Here is a 13682-nt window from a genome sequence, read left to right as displayed (position 1 = left end):
AAATTCTTACTGAAGCATGTCTAATGCCATCTGTATAAAAAATGGCCTGGCCTCACAGACTACGATCTTATTTCTGGATTTCTCTAGGTAGATGTTCCTCTATTCACTGCTGCAAACATATTCTAACCAAAAATAACCAGTTTAATAATATAAAAATGTTTTCAAGGGTTGAAAAGAGCTATTTCAATACAAGATGTTTGTCGTTAAGTTTATTGATAATACACTAATAATCATAATGACACTTTATGTTTGCACAAGAACTCATGGGACTAAGACTCAAGAAGTGCTTGTATTTTATCTTATAGGCCATTCTTCTTGAAATAGGGGAAGTTAGATATACCAAATCACTTGGTAATTTTTTTTTGGCATTGAATGTAGTTTTAAGGGGAATGAAAAATATCACCCTTATACTTATAATAATGAATAGTTTATTCACATTTCTTTGATGCCAAAAAAATAGTGTTTATTCTTATTTACTCTGGAGAAGACAGGGTCATGTGTAAATCACAAGGGGTGTGAGGTCACAGCTACATTTTATTAGGTGCTTTGCATGGTGGTTATGGTATAGCTCAACTATTAATAGTAATCACAGCTACAGGTGTCAGGCATCTATGAGTTCGCTTGCTAGAACCTTTTTGATGGTCCTGTTTACTAGAGCATGTTATTGGGTACAGTGACTCCAGTATGAAATGCTTTAGTTACTGGTATAACAGCAACAAAAAGAACACCTAGAAAGGACTTCCAAAGTTAGGCACATCCCCACATCACCACCTTATAAACGATGTGGGTGAAGGAATGTTGAGTAAAATAAAAATTTTTACACCATGGAAAGACAGTTTCACCTTAGATACAAAGTGACCTCTACAGTACGACTGGAGAAGAGTAACCATCTAAATTTTAAAAATGGATTTGCCCTTGATTTTGGATCCATGGGTGAAGAGAAATGTCTGCTAATCAATGATCTACCTCTTTCTGTTATGGGGTATTAAAAATGAGACCTAATTTGTAGTACCTTTAAGAAAACAGGGAATATAGTTGTTCTTGTCCGTAATCACGAGAGTATGTAAGCGCTTGACTTCTATTGTAGGGGGATGATTGAACGAACATAAAAGTAGGCATGACTGTACAGAACTGAGTGTAAAGAGACAGAAACGCTCAGGATCATTTAAATAATAAAAGATCATGGATGGAACCGTGGAAGTCCTTACCAAAACCAGCATTTTAACAAGGTGTAGGAGTCAGTGCCCAGTGGCAAATAAGGAAATGCAAAAAAGGAAGGTGACTTAGTGGCCCAGGCCTTGCCAGCCCTGCTCGACTTTTCAGCCTCCCTCAAGTTCAATTTCAGTCAGCTGTCCTTAGGAAGACCGAAGCAAACCACAACCAAAATATGTGCCCCAGAGTTGTCATGAAACATGGTTTTTAAAAATGTGTTCTTTTCCTTTCCTTTATGTTGTTCAGTCACCAGGTCACTGTAGGAATCTCCATATTCCCTAGGAGGAAAATTGCCAGTCTGAAAATTCAGTGTCTGTAGCGTTCTGTTGCTTATCACATTTTTGCCCTCTAGGTGCCAACCTGGATTCACTGGAGCAAGATGTACTGAGAATGTGCCCATGAAAGTCCAAAACCAAGAAAGTATGTTAAAATAATCTGAAATTTGCTCTCTCCCCCAAACTACAGCAACAATTACTACCACTTGGTGGTTTTACAGTTCAGTGGTAACTGATTCCTTTTGTCCTAACAATGGTTTAAGCACTCGGGGCGTAAACTCCTTCAGCACGAGCTCGTTTCACTCTCTCCCAGCGTGGACTCCAAAGACCATCGAGGTAAATGACAACCAACATGGCCAGCAAGGCTGGCAACCATGACAGGCAGGCAAAAAAAAAAAAAAAAAAGTTTCCTTCCAACACCTTTGACCAAAGCCCTCAGATGGAAAACGGACTCAAAGAAAACCTCCGAGTTCATAGTAGGTGAGTCCCTTTGAAAGAAAACTGACCCTTAAGATGCCGCCATCTTTTCGCCCTACAGACCCGAGGACCGCAGTTTGTCCCAGTCTTGAGTCCTTTGGAGGAAATGCCAGAGTCTGGAAACCATGGTTAGGACAAAGACTCAGTTCCTGAGGGTGAACTCACCAAGTTCAGTCAAATGACACTGAAGGAGCTTCTTTCTAGCGTGTATTCACCTCTTCTCTTTTTCTCTGTTTTTTCTACCATTGTTTTTTGTTTCTTCTCTCAGGTGCCCAAATGAGTTTACTGGTGATCGCTGCCAAAACTACGTAATGGCCAGCTTCTACAGTACGTCCACTCCCTTTCTGTCTCTGCCTGAGTAGGAGCATGATCAGTCGGTGCCGCTTTCTTGTTGCTGCATCTCCCCTCAGATCTCACCTAGAACTAGATGCGTTTTACCAGGTCTAACCTTGACTTGCCTCTGCCTGTCGCATGAGAACATTAACACAAGCGATTGTATTACTTCCTCTGTTCGTCACTAGTTGGCTCTGAGATACTAATAGGTGTGTGAGGCTCCGGATGCTTCTGAAATTGAAACTGAATAATGTGATCCAAGACGATAGTCATTATCCCACAGTGCAATCACAATAAAGGCATTTAAAAGTCTCACTTTTATTGGTAAAATAAAATCATTCCGCTAAATAGTCCATCTTCTTTATAAAAAACGGCAATGTCCTGAAAAGGATGCTGCTAAGCTGTAATCAGTATGCACTTGAAATGATGGTAAGTTAACTTTGGCTCAGAATGTGTTATTTATATCAAATAAACATACTAAAAAGAGTTCAGATGTTTCTCTTCATTAACAGTTTGCATTTAGGTATTAAAAAAGGCACTGAGTAGGAAAATTACAAACAAACATGGCACAGCAAATGAGATAGCCTGGCTTCTCCTTATGTTGCTTAGGAAACAGGTGATTCAGGACTAGTTTAAACAATCATTTATGTTAGCATTCCTTTATGCTAGTGTCAGTGATAATTTTAGGAACAAACAGGTTTTGTAAAAATATTATTGACTTTGAAATATAGTACTTTACCTCTAGATAGATATTTTTAAATGCAGAACTGGGACATTTTGATGGGTCTCAGTGGCTTCATGAGCTTTTGAACATTCCTAAACGACCCAATTCACATGTATATAATTTGCATGGATAACTAAATTATGTAATTTGTCCTGCTGTTGTGAACTGGGCTATTGCTTTTCTTTCTGGAGCTTTTGGAAGGATTATATTTAAGGTGGAGTCCATGTAGTTATCCTTTGAGATCAGAGATCGACAGTTCTTTTTTCCTGTGAAAGATCAGATAGTGAAGACTTCAGGTTTTGCAGGTGATAACATCACCCGCACAAACCACTAATTCTGCCAGCTCAGCACAAAAGCCCCTGGAGACAGCATGTGAACTGATGAGCATAGCTGTGCACTATTAAAACTTTATTTACACAACTAATGAATCATTGAACATGGCATCAGAAACTAACTATGTACTATACAGTGGCTAAATTGAACTTAATAAAATAAAATAAAACTTCATTTACAAAAGGAGGCAGTGGGCTGGATTTATCAACCCCTGATTTGGATTGTCAGTTGCTGAACCTGAAAAATATTTCACACGGCTTATCGGTATAAAGTCATGTAACACAAGAAACAGTGATATGAGCAAGTCATTGGGGGACCTTAAAAGAATCAGATTTCCCTTTACTTGCATGCATGCAAAGAGTAAGATTCTGCTCCTCCTGTTAACACTCATGGAAGAATAAATATCATGGAAAAATTAATTTCCTATACGAATGGGGAGATCACATCCATAATATTCAATCATTTATTTAGAGAAGTGGTGCTTTCTGTGTATTTACATAGGCAGCATATCGAAGGCTATGTCCTAGGCACCTTTCTGTTTGGAAAAATTAGTAAATTGGCATTTGCTGAATTTTCAAACACAGTCTTCCCTTTATCCACAAGTCTTTAAATAATACACATTTAGTGGACAGGATTTTTCTCCCCATAGCTATATAGATTAATCTTCTTAAAGGTAGGTAAGATGCAAAGTATAAACTGAAGTAATAGAATTTTACTCATTATAGTAGAGCAATTCCTTTTAGAAATCAGTTTGTATTCAAGTACCACAGATTTAGCAGATTACGTGCCTGTGTAAGTAACAACAGCATCATATTTTAGAATTTTGTGAAAATTCCGAACATTTGTATTACACTTAAATTTTTGGTGTTATGTAGAGTTCTATTGTGCCCTGGAGGCTGTGTTAGGCCCCTATCTAGAGAAAAGCATTTTTTAAAAAATGAAGCTATTTCCCCCCAAATAATGATGCAGTTTAGGTCTGACAGTAGTAACCAGAGAAAATGTTTTCAACTTCTATTTTAGATCATTTTTCCTAAGATATTTCCAAATAGCCACTATCCAATCAGAGTGTGATTCCTTAAATAAATTCTTCAGTAAGCTTTCGATCGCACTGCTGGAAGATATCCAGGAAGGCAGCGTTCCTATTTACTCAGAGGTATCAAAGATTGATAGGAAGCACATTTCTGAACAGAAGCTGTAAATGGCCAGGCATCGATGCCAACTCAGAGCTAGAAATTCAAGAAACACCTTTCAGAAATTGCTTTCCAAAATTGTATTGCCCAAAGTTAATTTCCTAACCCCAATGCCTTAAGTTCTCAATGCAATGCAATGCAAATCCCTATAGAGAAGGCAGGAAAATAAACTGTGCTGCTTTAAGAACTCTGTTCAAGTAGCAATGTCATGTGCATGATGAATAAAAAATGTCACCACAGTGGTAACGATTAAAAACTTAATTGTGTTCAGAATGTCTGAAACACATATATAAATTTTAAAAGAAAAGCTGCGGAGAGAAACATTTTTTTCAACTTTACCAAACTACATTTTCCAATCGAAGTATGGCATTCTAAAAAAGGTACACTTTTTAAAATGCTTATTAATGCATAACTTACATTATTAGGATTTGATGCAGTTTTTCTGGCCAGAGTATCCTGTGGGCATTTATCGATTTGTAAAAACGAGTTTAAAGTACGAAAGGAAAGAACAAATATATATTTTATAGGGCTTTCTTGAAGGCAGCCATTTGCCTCGAAATAAAACATATTTGGAATACTTTCTAAGAAAATGTTGTCAAGGTTAGTCAGCTTCAAATTTGACCTATCTTGACACAGAATTCCTTCTTTAAAGGACTGTGTTCATCACTGTGGGGTATGTTGGGGGGGGGAGTACCGACAGTTCATAACAGATTTATAGACTTATTGGACAGAATAAAAAAGCATTCACAGCTTTAGTAGAGGTAGTATGGGGCAAGTATGCATAACTAAAATATAATAGGAAGTAGTTATCAAATAGCCCAAATTACAGAATATTCTTAAAGACTACAATTTTAGAACTTTCAAGCGTATTGTTGGAATGAGTAAACCAAACAGATATCCTTGAACATAATTTTGAATCAGAGGTTCCTAGTGCATAAATGACTTGTGTTGATTTCTAGATGCTCTGAAGCTATTCATTTACTTATCCAACATGTGTATCTTGCTGACAGTAGAATAAAGAAAGGCACAATCCATGACAAACTGTCACAAAGCCCAGCTGAGTGTTAGTGAGACTTTATTGCGTTTGTGTCGGAGAGTGTGCTCATGTGCACGGGGAAACTTGGGAGTGAAGAGAGTCTCCTATTACATTTCAAAAGGTTCAGTGGCAATACGGATTTGTATATGTGGGAGAAAATGTACCTACATTTGTAAAGGTAAGTCAAAAACTCAAAGTCAGATAGTAAATTGGTCCCATTTAGCACTGGCCTTGACAGCCCTCCTTAAGAAGTCTCAGGGCTGCAGCGAGTCAGGACTCTACCTATGTCTTTGATATTATTTGTATAAGGAGGCCCAAGATATTAAAGAGTACAATCCCGAATGTCATCATATTTTAACAGAAACCACAAAATGCACACACAGATAAATTTTGGTTTAGAAAAAGGTGTCTTACTGTTCTTTTCTCTGATGCAATTGAGAATTTAAATTAGCCTACGGGTTAATCAGTTCTCTTCAAACAATTATAAATTCCTAAAGCAAAGGATTAGTGAGTCCATATTTCTTAGTTTCTGCAGACTCTTAGATTTAAATTAATTTTTTAGATTGCTTACTGCACAGCAGGAAATCACATGTAGAAAAGGAAACAATTGTTTACAGTAACCTTTGTGGTTTTGAATTATTAATTTAATTTGAAAAATGTAGTGGCTAGACAGAAGTGCAATAGGAAGCGTATGATACATAACGAGCCTAAGACAACATTAGATTAAATAGAACAGATAGAAAGTAATAACCTTTTCAAAAAGTAAAATTATTTGTGTATCCCGCTTTTCTTGACTCACCATGAAAGGAATGTAGCCACCAATAGCAAGAATAAATTAGAGCAGTATCTGCTCCACATTGAGAATGACTGATGCATGTTTCCTCTGCTTGTTTCCTTGTTAGGGCTTGTGGCCAGAAGAGATTCCAATTTTAAGTACCAATTTCCCTTTGAATTATTTGAAATTGGAGCTGCCTGATACGAATGACTTCCCATGAAATGAAATTATAGTTAGGCTCACAGACTTACCTATAAAACTGTAAATGCAGTAATATGTATGCATGGGCATGCTACTAATTTTATTGAAGACTTAACCAAGCTTTCTACGCAACTAATATAGATCATTAGCAGTGTTCATGTAGGCATGGAATAATGATTCTCTGGAAAAAGTTTCTGTCGATCTCTCTTGATTTTAACCCTTAAATTATTACTGACCGGTAGGAGGAAAAGGCATAAGATGGAAGGGATTCTAGGGAGAAAAACTGAGTCACATCTTCAAGGAAATGTGTAAGGAAATTTATTATCACTTCCTTGGAAAATGAATTCTTGTACTTGATGTCCCCAAAGTTTATATAAAGGGAGCAGAGGGTCGGGGAGGCCGCCACTTTGTCAAAATGAGTGTCGCACAGAAACAAGTGAAGCTTATTTGGATTGGAATAAATTGTGATTTTACTGTGAACCTTGTGCAACCGATTTAATCCTAAATCCTCTGGCTTTTAATTTATGAAAAGTTTAGGTTATTTGCCTGAATACCCTTGACCCAGGGCAGACTGAACTATTCTGCATTATTGTTACTTGATGTACTCTGTGATTTCTTTTTTAATCTGGAAGCTTCATTTCCTTAAGAGGTGGAAAGTTTTCAAAGTCTAAATTCTTGGGTATACCCCAGAAGCTTTCAGAGTTTTCCTGGCCATTAATTAGTTAAAAATAAACTTCCATGCAATTAAGTGGCCCAAGGTAGATCTCCAGATAGGTCGGTTTTCTGAGCTCTTAACCCTTTCGCTGTTGGCCGCCATATTTCATGGCTCCTTTATTCCACCGTGTCTCCCTGTGACACGTGTGAGGATCCTAAGATTTTGTCAGTGAGAAGTTAATTGGTCCAAAGTCACTGCACAGATCAATGGCAGAGGCAGGATCTAGAACCGGGACAAGCCAGCACCCTTGGATTTTCTGCTCTGTACTTGAAGTGATTTGTCCATGCCCAAATTGATGTTTCTGTACAAGAACTACCCCCTCAACTGCATGTTTTCCAACTCAAGAGGTGCCATGTCCTATTTTTTGGACCACCGTGGTATCTCTGCAGTCAGGGATTGAGACCCTGAATCTCCGTTTTCATTCCGCCCTTCCTTTCCACATGCCTCTCCACCACATGCGGGCAAGCAAGGAATCCTAACGGGCTCCACCTGATGAAACTCATTCACAATATTTTCCTTCAAGAATGGAAATTATCATTTATGGAGGTTTTAGGGGTTTATTTTTAATTGTCTCATGTTCCCCATTTCTTCACTGGAGGCTGTAGGTTCTGCTAGTCCTGACATCCGAGAGCCTCCAGGGACACATCTGCCAGGACTGTGGGCTGTGAGCTTGCGCCTTTGAGCCCCCTCCGGGGCAGCCCTGCAACACCTCTGAGCCATGTGCCCTCATCGGGGCGGCGGAGCTCGGCACTGTGGAGGGCCCACCGAATTGGTTGTTATTTGAGGGAGTCCTACATTGACATTAACTAAGGACCTCAAGAATTGGATCCTTCCTGCAGACTCCTCTTTTTTTTTTTTTTAACTCTTTGGGAAAATGAGGCATTGAGGGTTGTTCAATGCCACAGAGGAGTTACTGGGAAAATCTGGAAGCCAGATCTGTGCCCCAATCCCAATTCCCTCTCTGGCTTTTTGGGCAGAAGCGTTTGTTGCTTTCTGTGAATAAAACATTATGTAAGTGGTGGAGAAAGTGAAAGGTTAGGAGCAGAAAAGGAGATGGGGTTTTTTGTTTGTTTGTTTTTTTGCTTTTGTTTTTTATAACCAAACAACAAGAAATGTGTAGAGCGTGACTGTCCAAACTTGGAAAACTGTGAATCCAACACAATAAAAATTTCAGACCAAATTCCAATACTCTTGGCTTCTACTCCTGGCTCTGCCACCGTGTGCCTTTGGATTAAAAAACAAAATCACCTCCCTGGCACTTTGCTTCTGCCTTTTCAAGAGAGGAATGAAATAATACCGAATGCCTTTTTAAATTTTTCATTAGAAATACTGTATTTCTGTTCCCAGAGGATTAAGTACCATAGAGGATAGTTCAGCTGTACAACTTCTCCCTCAGTAAGGTCTTTTAAGGGTTAATAAAGACAGGGTGTGCTGGTATTTGCACACCTCTTTAAAAAGAGAAGTTCCCTATGTGGACTCACGGAGGCGTACCTGAGCACTGCTTCCTTAACCACCCACCATTTGTCCTGTTCAATGTGCACGCCCAGAGAGCCGTTAATAGTCATGTGTAATGTGTTTTGGAGTGCAGTGTATTGCTCTTTTCTGAAACTTTTTTCCCTTTCTTTCTTTTTTTTGTCAACTTTCTGCATTGGCAGAGCATCTTGGGATTGAATTTATGGGTATGAACCAATCATCATTCCTTTTAGCCTGCAGAATTTAGAACCTATGAGCTGAAATCTTTTCCCCTCCTATTCTTACCTTCCAGTTCCTAACTAATTTCCTTTTCCTTCAGAAGGGATCATACAGCTATAACAATGATTTCTCTGCTTCCAATCTATGATTAGTTTACCGAAATGTCACTGAGTGCAGCAGTTTCTAGATTCCCACACTTCACTTAGAGTTTAAAAATCACATCACCTGCTGCAAAGTCACATATAGCCACGTTCCTTGACCCTCTGATTGGATCTGACCAGGCTGTTATTTCAGAGCGGGCGGGTGGGTTGGGGGGGCAGGGGATGGGGGGGTAAGTCGGAGAGGTACGTAAGGCTATGGGAGGAACCAAACCAGGCCTGAGAGAACAAAAGAAGCTCTAAATGCATCAGCTTACAAACACACCACATCTTAGGCAGATGAGAACATGACATACACTGTAAAAAATCACCCACTTGATACAGTAACATAGAAAGCCCTTATACTGCAACATGATATTGTATCCACAGACTCTGATTTTCTGGGGAGATCCAGGCCCTCCTCTAGTCAACTTCATTATCTTAGGAGCAAGGAAATAGAAAACAGAAAAAAAAATACACCCAGTGCTATTTTAGGTGGAAATTCTAGTGCTAATGGAATTAACCTTGAGTCGCTTAGATTATCTAGACCAGTAATCAAAGAGAAATGTTCACACTGTAAACATTAAATAGTATCTCTTAGGAGCCTATGAATCTGGGGCATAGTCCCTTTGAAGGCCTTTGTCCTAAATAATTGGGAGACAGGGCCAGTCTTGGGAGTAGAGGGAAGCCATTCTGTCATCCCAGAGGCTCCCTGACCACCTCCTGCAGTGCTGGAATGTCAACAAAGCGATGTTCTGATTAGCAGCTGGTGTCATGACGTCATGCAATGAGGGTGCCCTGCAGCATAGCTGCTACTCTCTTTGGATGAGAGCATCACAGTCCATACCTAATCTACGTTCCATAATTTCTGTAAAATAAGGCTGTTGTAAGTTCTTTCTGTGACAGGGATAGAAACTCAACCAATTGCCCATCCCCTCCCAAAAAAACTTTGAAGAGAAACAATTCATTTGTTGAGAAAGCCCCCGCTTACATGTGAGTGATCCTTTGCACATCGGAGAACATCTCGCAAGAGTGAGAAGCACGAGAGTTCCCACCAACGCCACTCAGGTGGCAGGTTATCTACTTGACGAGAGGGATCTGCTAAGATCACCTCCCTCAGGATAAAAATTGTCCCACTACTAAAAAGGCTTACCTGGCTTTCCTGCAGGGAGGAATAAAATCTACCATCACCTCCTTCTTTTCCTTAATAGCATCTCTCCCATTTTAATCACTTTAGGGTCTAACTAGAATTTAATATTTCTATTCCCAGACAATGAGGTAGGGCAATGGGTAGTTCAGATATAGGACTTCTTCCTCAGCGTGATCTGAAGGGTTAGGAAAGATACATGGTGCTGGCACCGGCGTACCTCTTAAAGGCGCACAGTCCAGAGACTTCATAGTCCCACGACAGCCAGTGTACTAAGCCAGAACGTTCCCCTTAAGGAAAATCAGACCTTAAAGGTCAATTAACACTGAGAAAGACAAGGCTTCTGTCTCTTAGCCTGGCTAGATCAGACTGGAAAACATGTTTGATCTGATTGACTTCAATGCGTCCTGCCAAACCATAGAGTAAAGACTCGGAAGCATTTCCATTCATTACGGCAGATCTGCCAACTGGACTGACAGATTCTTTTTTTCAGCACTGCCTCTAATTTGCTCTTGCCCTACTGACCCTGTCACACTAGGGAAAAAAAAAAATAAGGGGAATGGGGGTGAAAAGAACCCATTGTTTATATGATTGTTCATCAAGTAGTTTTAACACATTCGTGATGTGGTGGGGGGATCCCCTGATCTAGTACATCACTGGAAAGTGAAATATAAACGAAGATGAGAAACATAGAATGTATTCAGTAAATGCTGTTGTGAATACAGAATCTTAATCCTACATCTGTATTCTAAGGGCCTTGTCTTTCATTGGTTCATTTTAGCACTTCGGCTTTATACCCTTTGGCCTTCACTGAGCTTGCCTTTTTATTTCCGTGACCAATTTCACTGGAAAAACGTGTGTCTTCCCACATAACCTGGGCAGAGCAGTGAGTCAGCATGCCACATTTGCTGACAACCTGAGGTCCATCTATTCTTTTATGACTAGCAACCACCAACAATCTTGCGAACGGAATCCCCAGGGAGTACCTAGGAAGCCCTTTCCCCCTTCAGTCCTTAGATACATCCCATTTTTGTAGTTGTCCGAAGTAACTTCCCGGATTTTTCTAAAGATGGGGTGTTAAGATGCCAGAGCTACCAAGCCCTCACCCTTTCAAAAGAAGCCAAGAGAGTGAGTGAAAGAGGGCACGGTAAAGCAGGGGTTTCATTTTCGTGGCAATGATACTTGAACGTGGCTGTTTCCGAACCAACCAGTCACACCCAGAGGAGCCCTGCAACCCCCGGACCCCTCAAGAAGGGACTGGGGGTGGTGGGGGCTGGGGGGGGGCACCGTCTCTCCTTCTTAGATTATCGCTAAAAACCGATCCACAGGCCAGGTCTCCGAGGAGACCCCTGGGGCACCCGCTCACAGATTACCACCTTGTCAAATGTGATTCCCTGTCCTGGGGCTCTGGGGGAGGGGAGGCGGCAGACACAGCAATTAACACAGAAGCATTCACATTCCACATCCTCAGCTGACTTTCTCAGCACAAAAATATGTGACCCCACTCTATGTCTCCTGGGTCATTGTCTCACTGCAATGCACCAGCTGCTTTGCTTCCTAATTGTGGCTTCCACGTGACGGCCAGCCTAGGGTAGGCGTTATGCTGTATGGGGTCACCCTTCCGACTTCGCACCCACCCTCTCTTCCCACCCAGCATTTCCTCCCTCTGCTTTTCTTTTGTTTGTTTATTTTTCCTCCCTTAGTATCGGGCATGCTGTGCCAGGGACTTCAGACGGCTCCTTCACTTTGAATCTTGTTTTCCCTCCCACCTGCCTTCCTCCCTCTCTCCGTCATTCTGTCAGTCTGTCTGTCCTCTGGGTTTGTTTTTTTCCCCCTCCCACTTCCCACCCTTTTAGTTTGTTTTTGTATAATTTCTGCAGCATTCTAGTCTTTTACCCACTGACTTCTATTCTCCTTCTCCTGTTAATAATCAGTGCTATATTAATTTGATTTGACAATGTTCCTGACCTGTTAACTGGAATTTGATTACCATGGGCTTGGCTTGTAGGAAATGTTTTGTTTAATGATAAGGTCTACTGTATCACAGAAATTAAAATGCACTTTTTCATTTCAAGAAAACTTCCTGTGACTCGCCCTCTTTCAGTAAAGAAAATTGAAAATGTTCCCTAAGGCCCCATGTTGATGTCCAGATAAGAGACCTCAATTTGTATAATACCCCCCAGGTTGTGACCAGCTTATTAATCAATTTGGCAAGTTCAGCTTACAATGTTTGTGACGTACCAGTCTGAGTTCTCTTTGTCAGTGAACTTGTGAATGTCCTCCAATAAATGTAATTAGATTGGTTGGAGGCTCAGTTCCTAAGAGATCAGGTTCGCCATTAAATCTGCCAATCTCGAGAAGATCCTGACCTACCAAAGTATAATCAAGGGATCCCTCCCCAAAACGGATTTGCAAATAGAAAGACTTCCATGAATAAAAGACCGGTTGCATTTAAGAACCCAAAGTTCTAAGCATCACCTCGTGTGACCTCCTTGAGCTGACATGCCAAGCCCTCACTATAGGGCTGTACAATCTAATCCAAGTCACATAGCCCGTGTGCTAGTGGTTTCTTTACACACATCAATTAGGTTTCTAAGTACAGTCGGTGAATTGATAATAATTGTCCTTCAAAGGACAAATCTCCATCTTGGCCCTGGACTATCCTACCCACCATATTGGATTTTCTCTGATACAGTGCCCTGCTCTCCCCACCGTGGCGCTTATAACATGTTCACATGTTACCTTTAAATCGTAGGGATCCCGCCTCGGTATTGTTGCTAACTACAAGTCAAGCTCATGTTTGCAAATGTTTTTGACTTTATTTCTTAAGTTAGAAATGGCTCCTTGTAAAGACCACCGGAATATAAACTGGCTGGGAAATCAAAAGGGATTTGGGAGGGGGGAACAGGGGAGAGTCGAGGGTGAGGACTGCCCCCATGGTTCCAATCCCAGCTCCTTTTATTGGCTTTGATTCCTGTTGCCTTTGCAAGAGTTTTGGTTTTTTTTAATTAAAAACTACAGTTTTAACTAAATAATTATTTTCTAATTAATGTTTATGATTTGCCAGTTTAATGCATATATATATATATATATATTTTGTAGCTTTTAAGTAAAGTAATTTAATAGTGTAATTTTTTATTGCAAATGGCCCCAGCTGCCTTAGCTGTTTAAGCTCAGAGTATAACGCAGAGTATGCTGTACCTTAAGTATGTCTGCAAAAGTGATGAATTGTCACATATTTACTTTCTTATGAACATGGACAGTGCCATGCCGCATGCCAACTATTCAGTTGTTAAGTCCTGGCGAGTGTAAGGGGGCTTTGGTGACGTCTGCTCTCATCCCTTTCCAGAAGCGGAGGAACTCTACCAGAAGAGAGTGCTGACCATCACCGGCATCTGCATCGCCCTGCTTGTGGTCGGCATCATGTGTGTGGTG

General features: G+C 40.4%; 1 protein-coding gene across 4 annotated transcripts in view; it reads left to right on the top strand.

The window, feature by feature from the left end:
* The window catches only part of NRG1 (neuregulin 1), a 115382-nt gene extending 101700 nt beyond the window's left edge, over positions 1 to 13682 (top strand). The window contains exons 3-6 of one of the 4 annotated variants that reach the window (XM_045073782.1): positions 1565 to 1632; positions 2233 to 2291; positions 8927 to 8950; positions 13597 to 13682. In XM_045073782.1, coding sequence (XP_044929717.1) covers positions 1565 to 1632; positions 2233 to 2276 — 112 coding nt within the window. In that variant the 3' untranslated portion in view covers positions 2277 to 2291; positions 8927 to 8950; positions 13597 to 13682. The other 3 variants (XM_045073783.1, XM_045073781.1, XM_004758286.3) reach the window with 3 other exon arrangements.

Source organism: Mustela putorius, unplaced genomic scaffold (genome assembly GCF_011764305.1).
Source record: "Mustela putorius furo isolate JIRA1106 unplaced genomic scaffold, ASM1176430v1.1 tig00537255_pilon_pilon_pilon, whole genome shotgun sequence".
NCBI classification, from domain to species: Eukaryota; Metazoa; Chordata; class Mammalia; order Carnivora; family Mustelidae; genus Mustela; species Mustela putorius.
The sequence above is the reverse complement of the archived record's forward strand: the minus strand, read 5'-3'. Positions and strand labels throughout refer to the sequence as shown.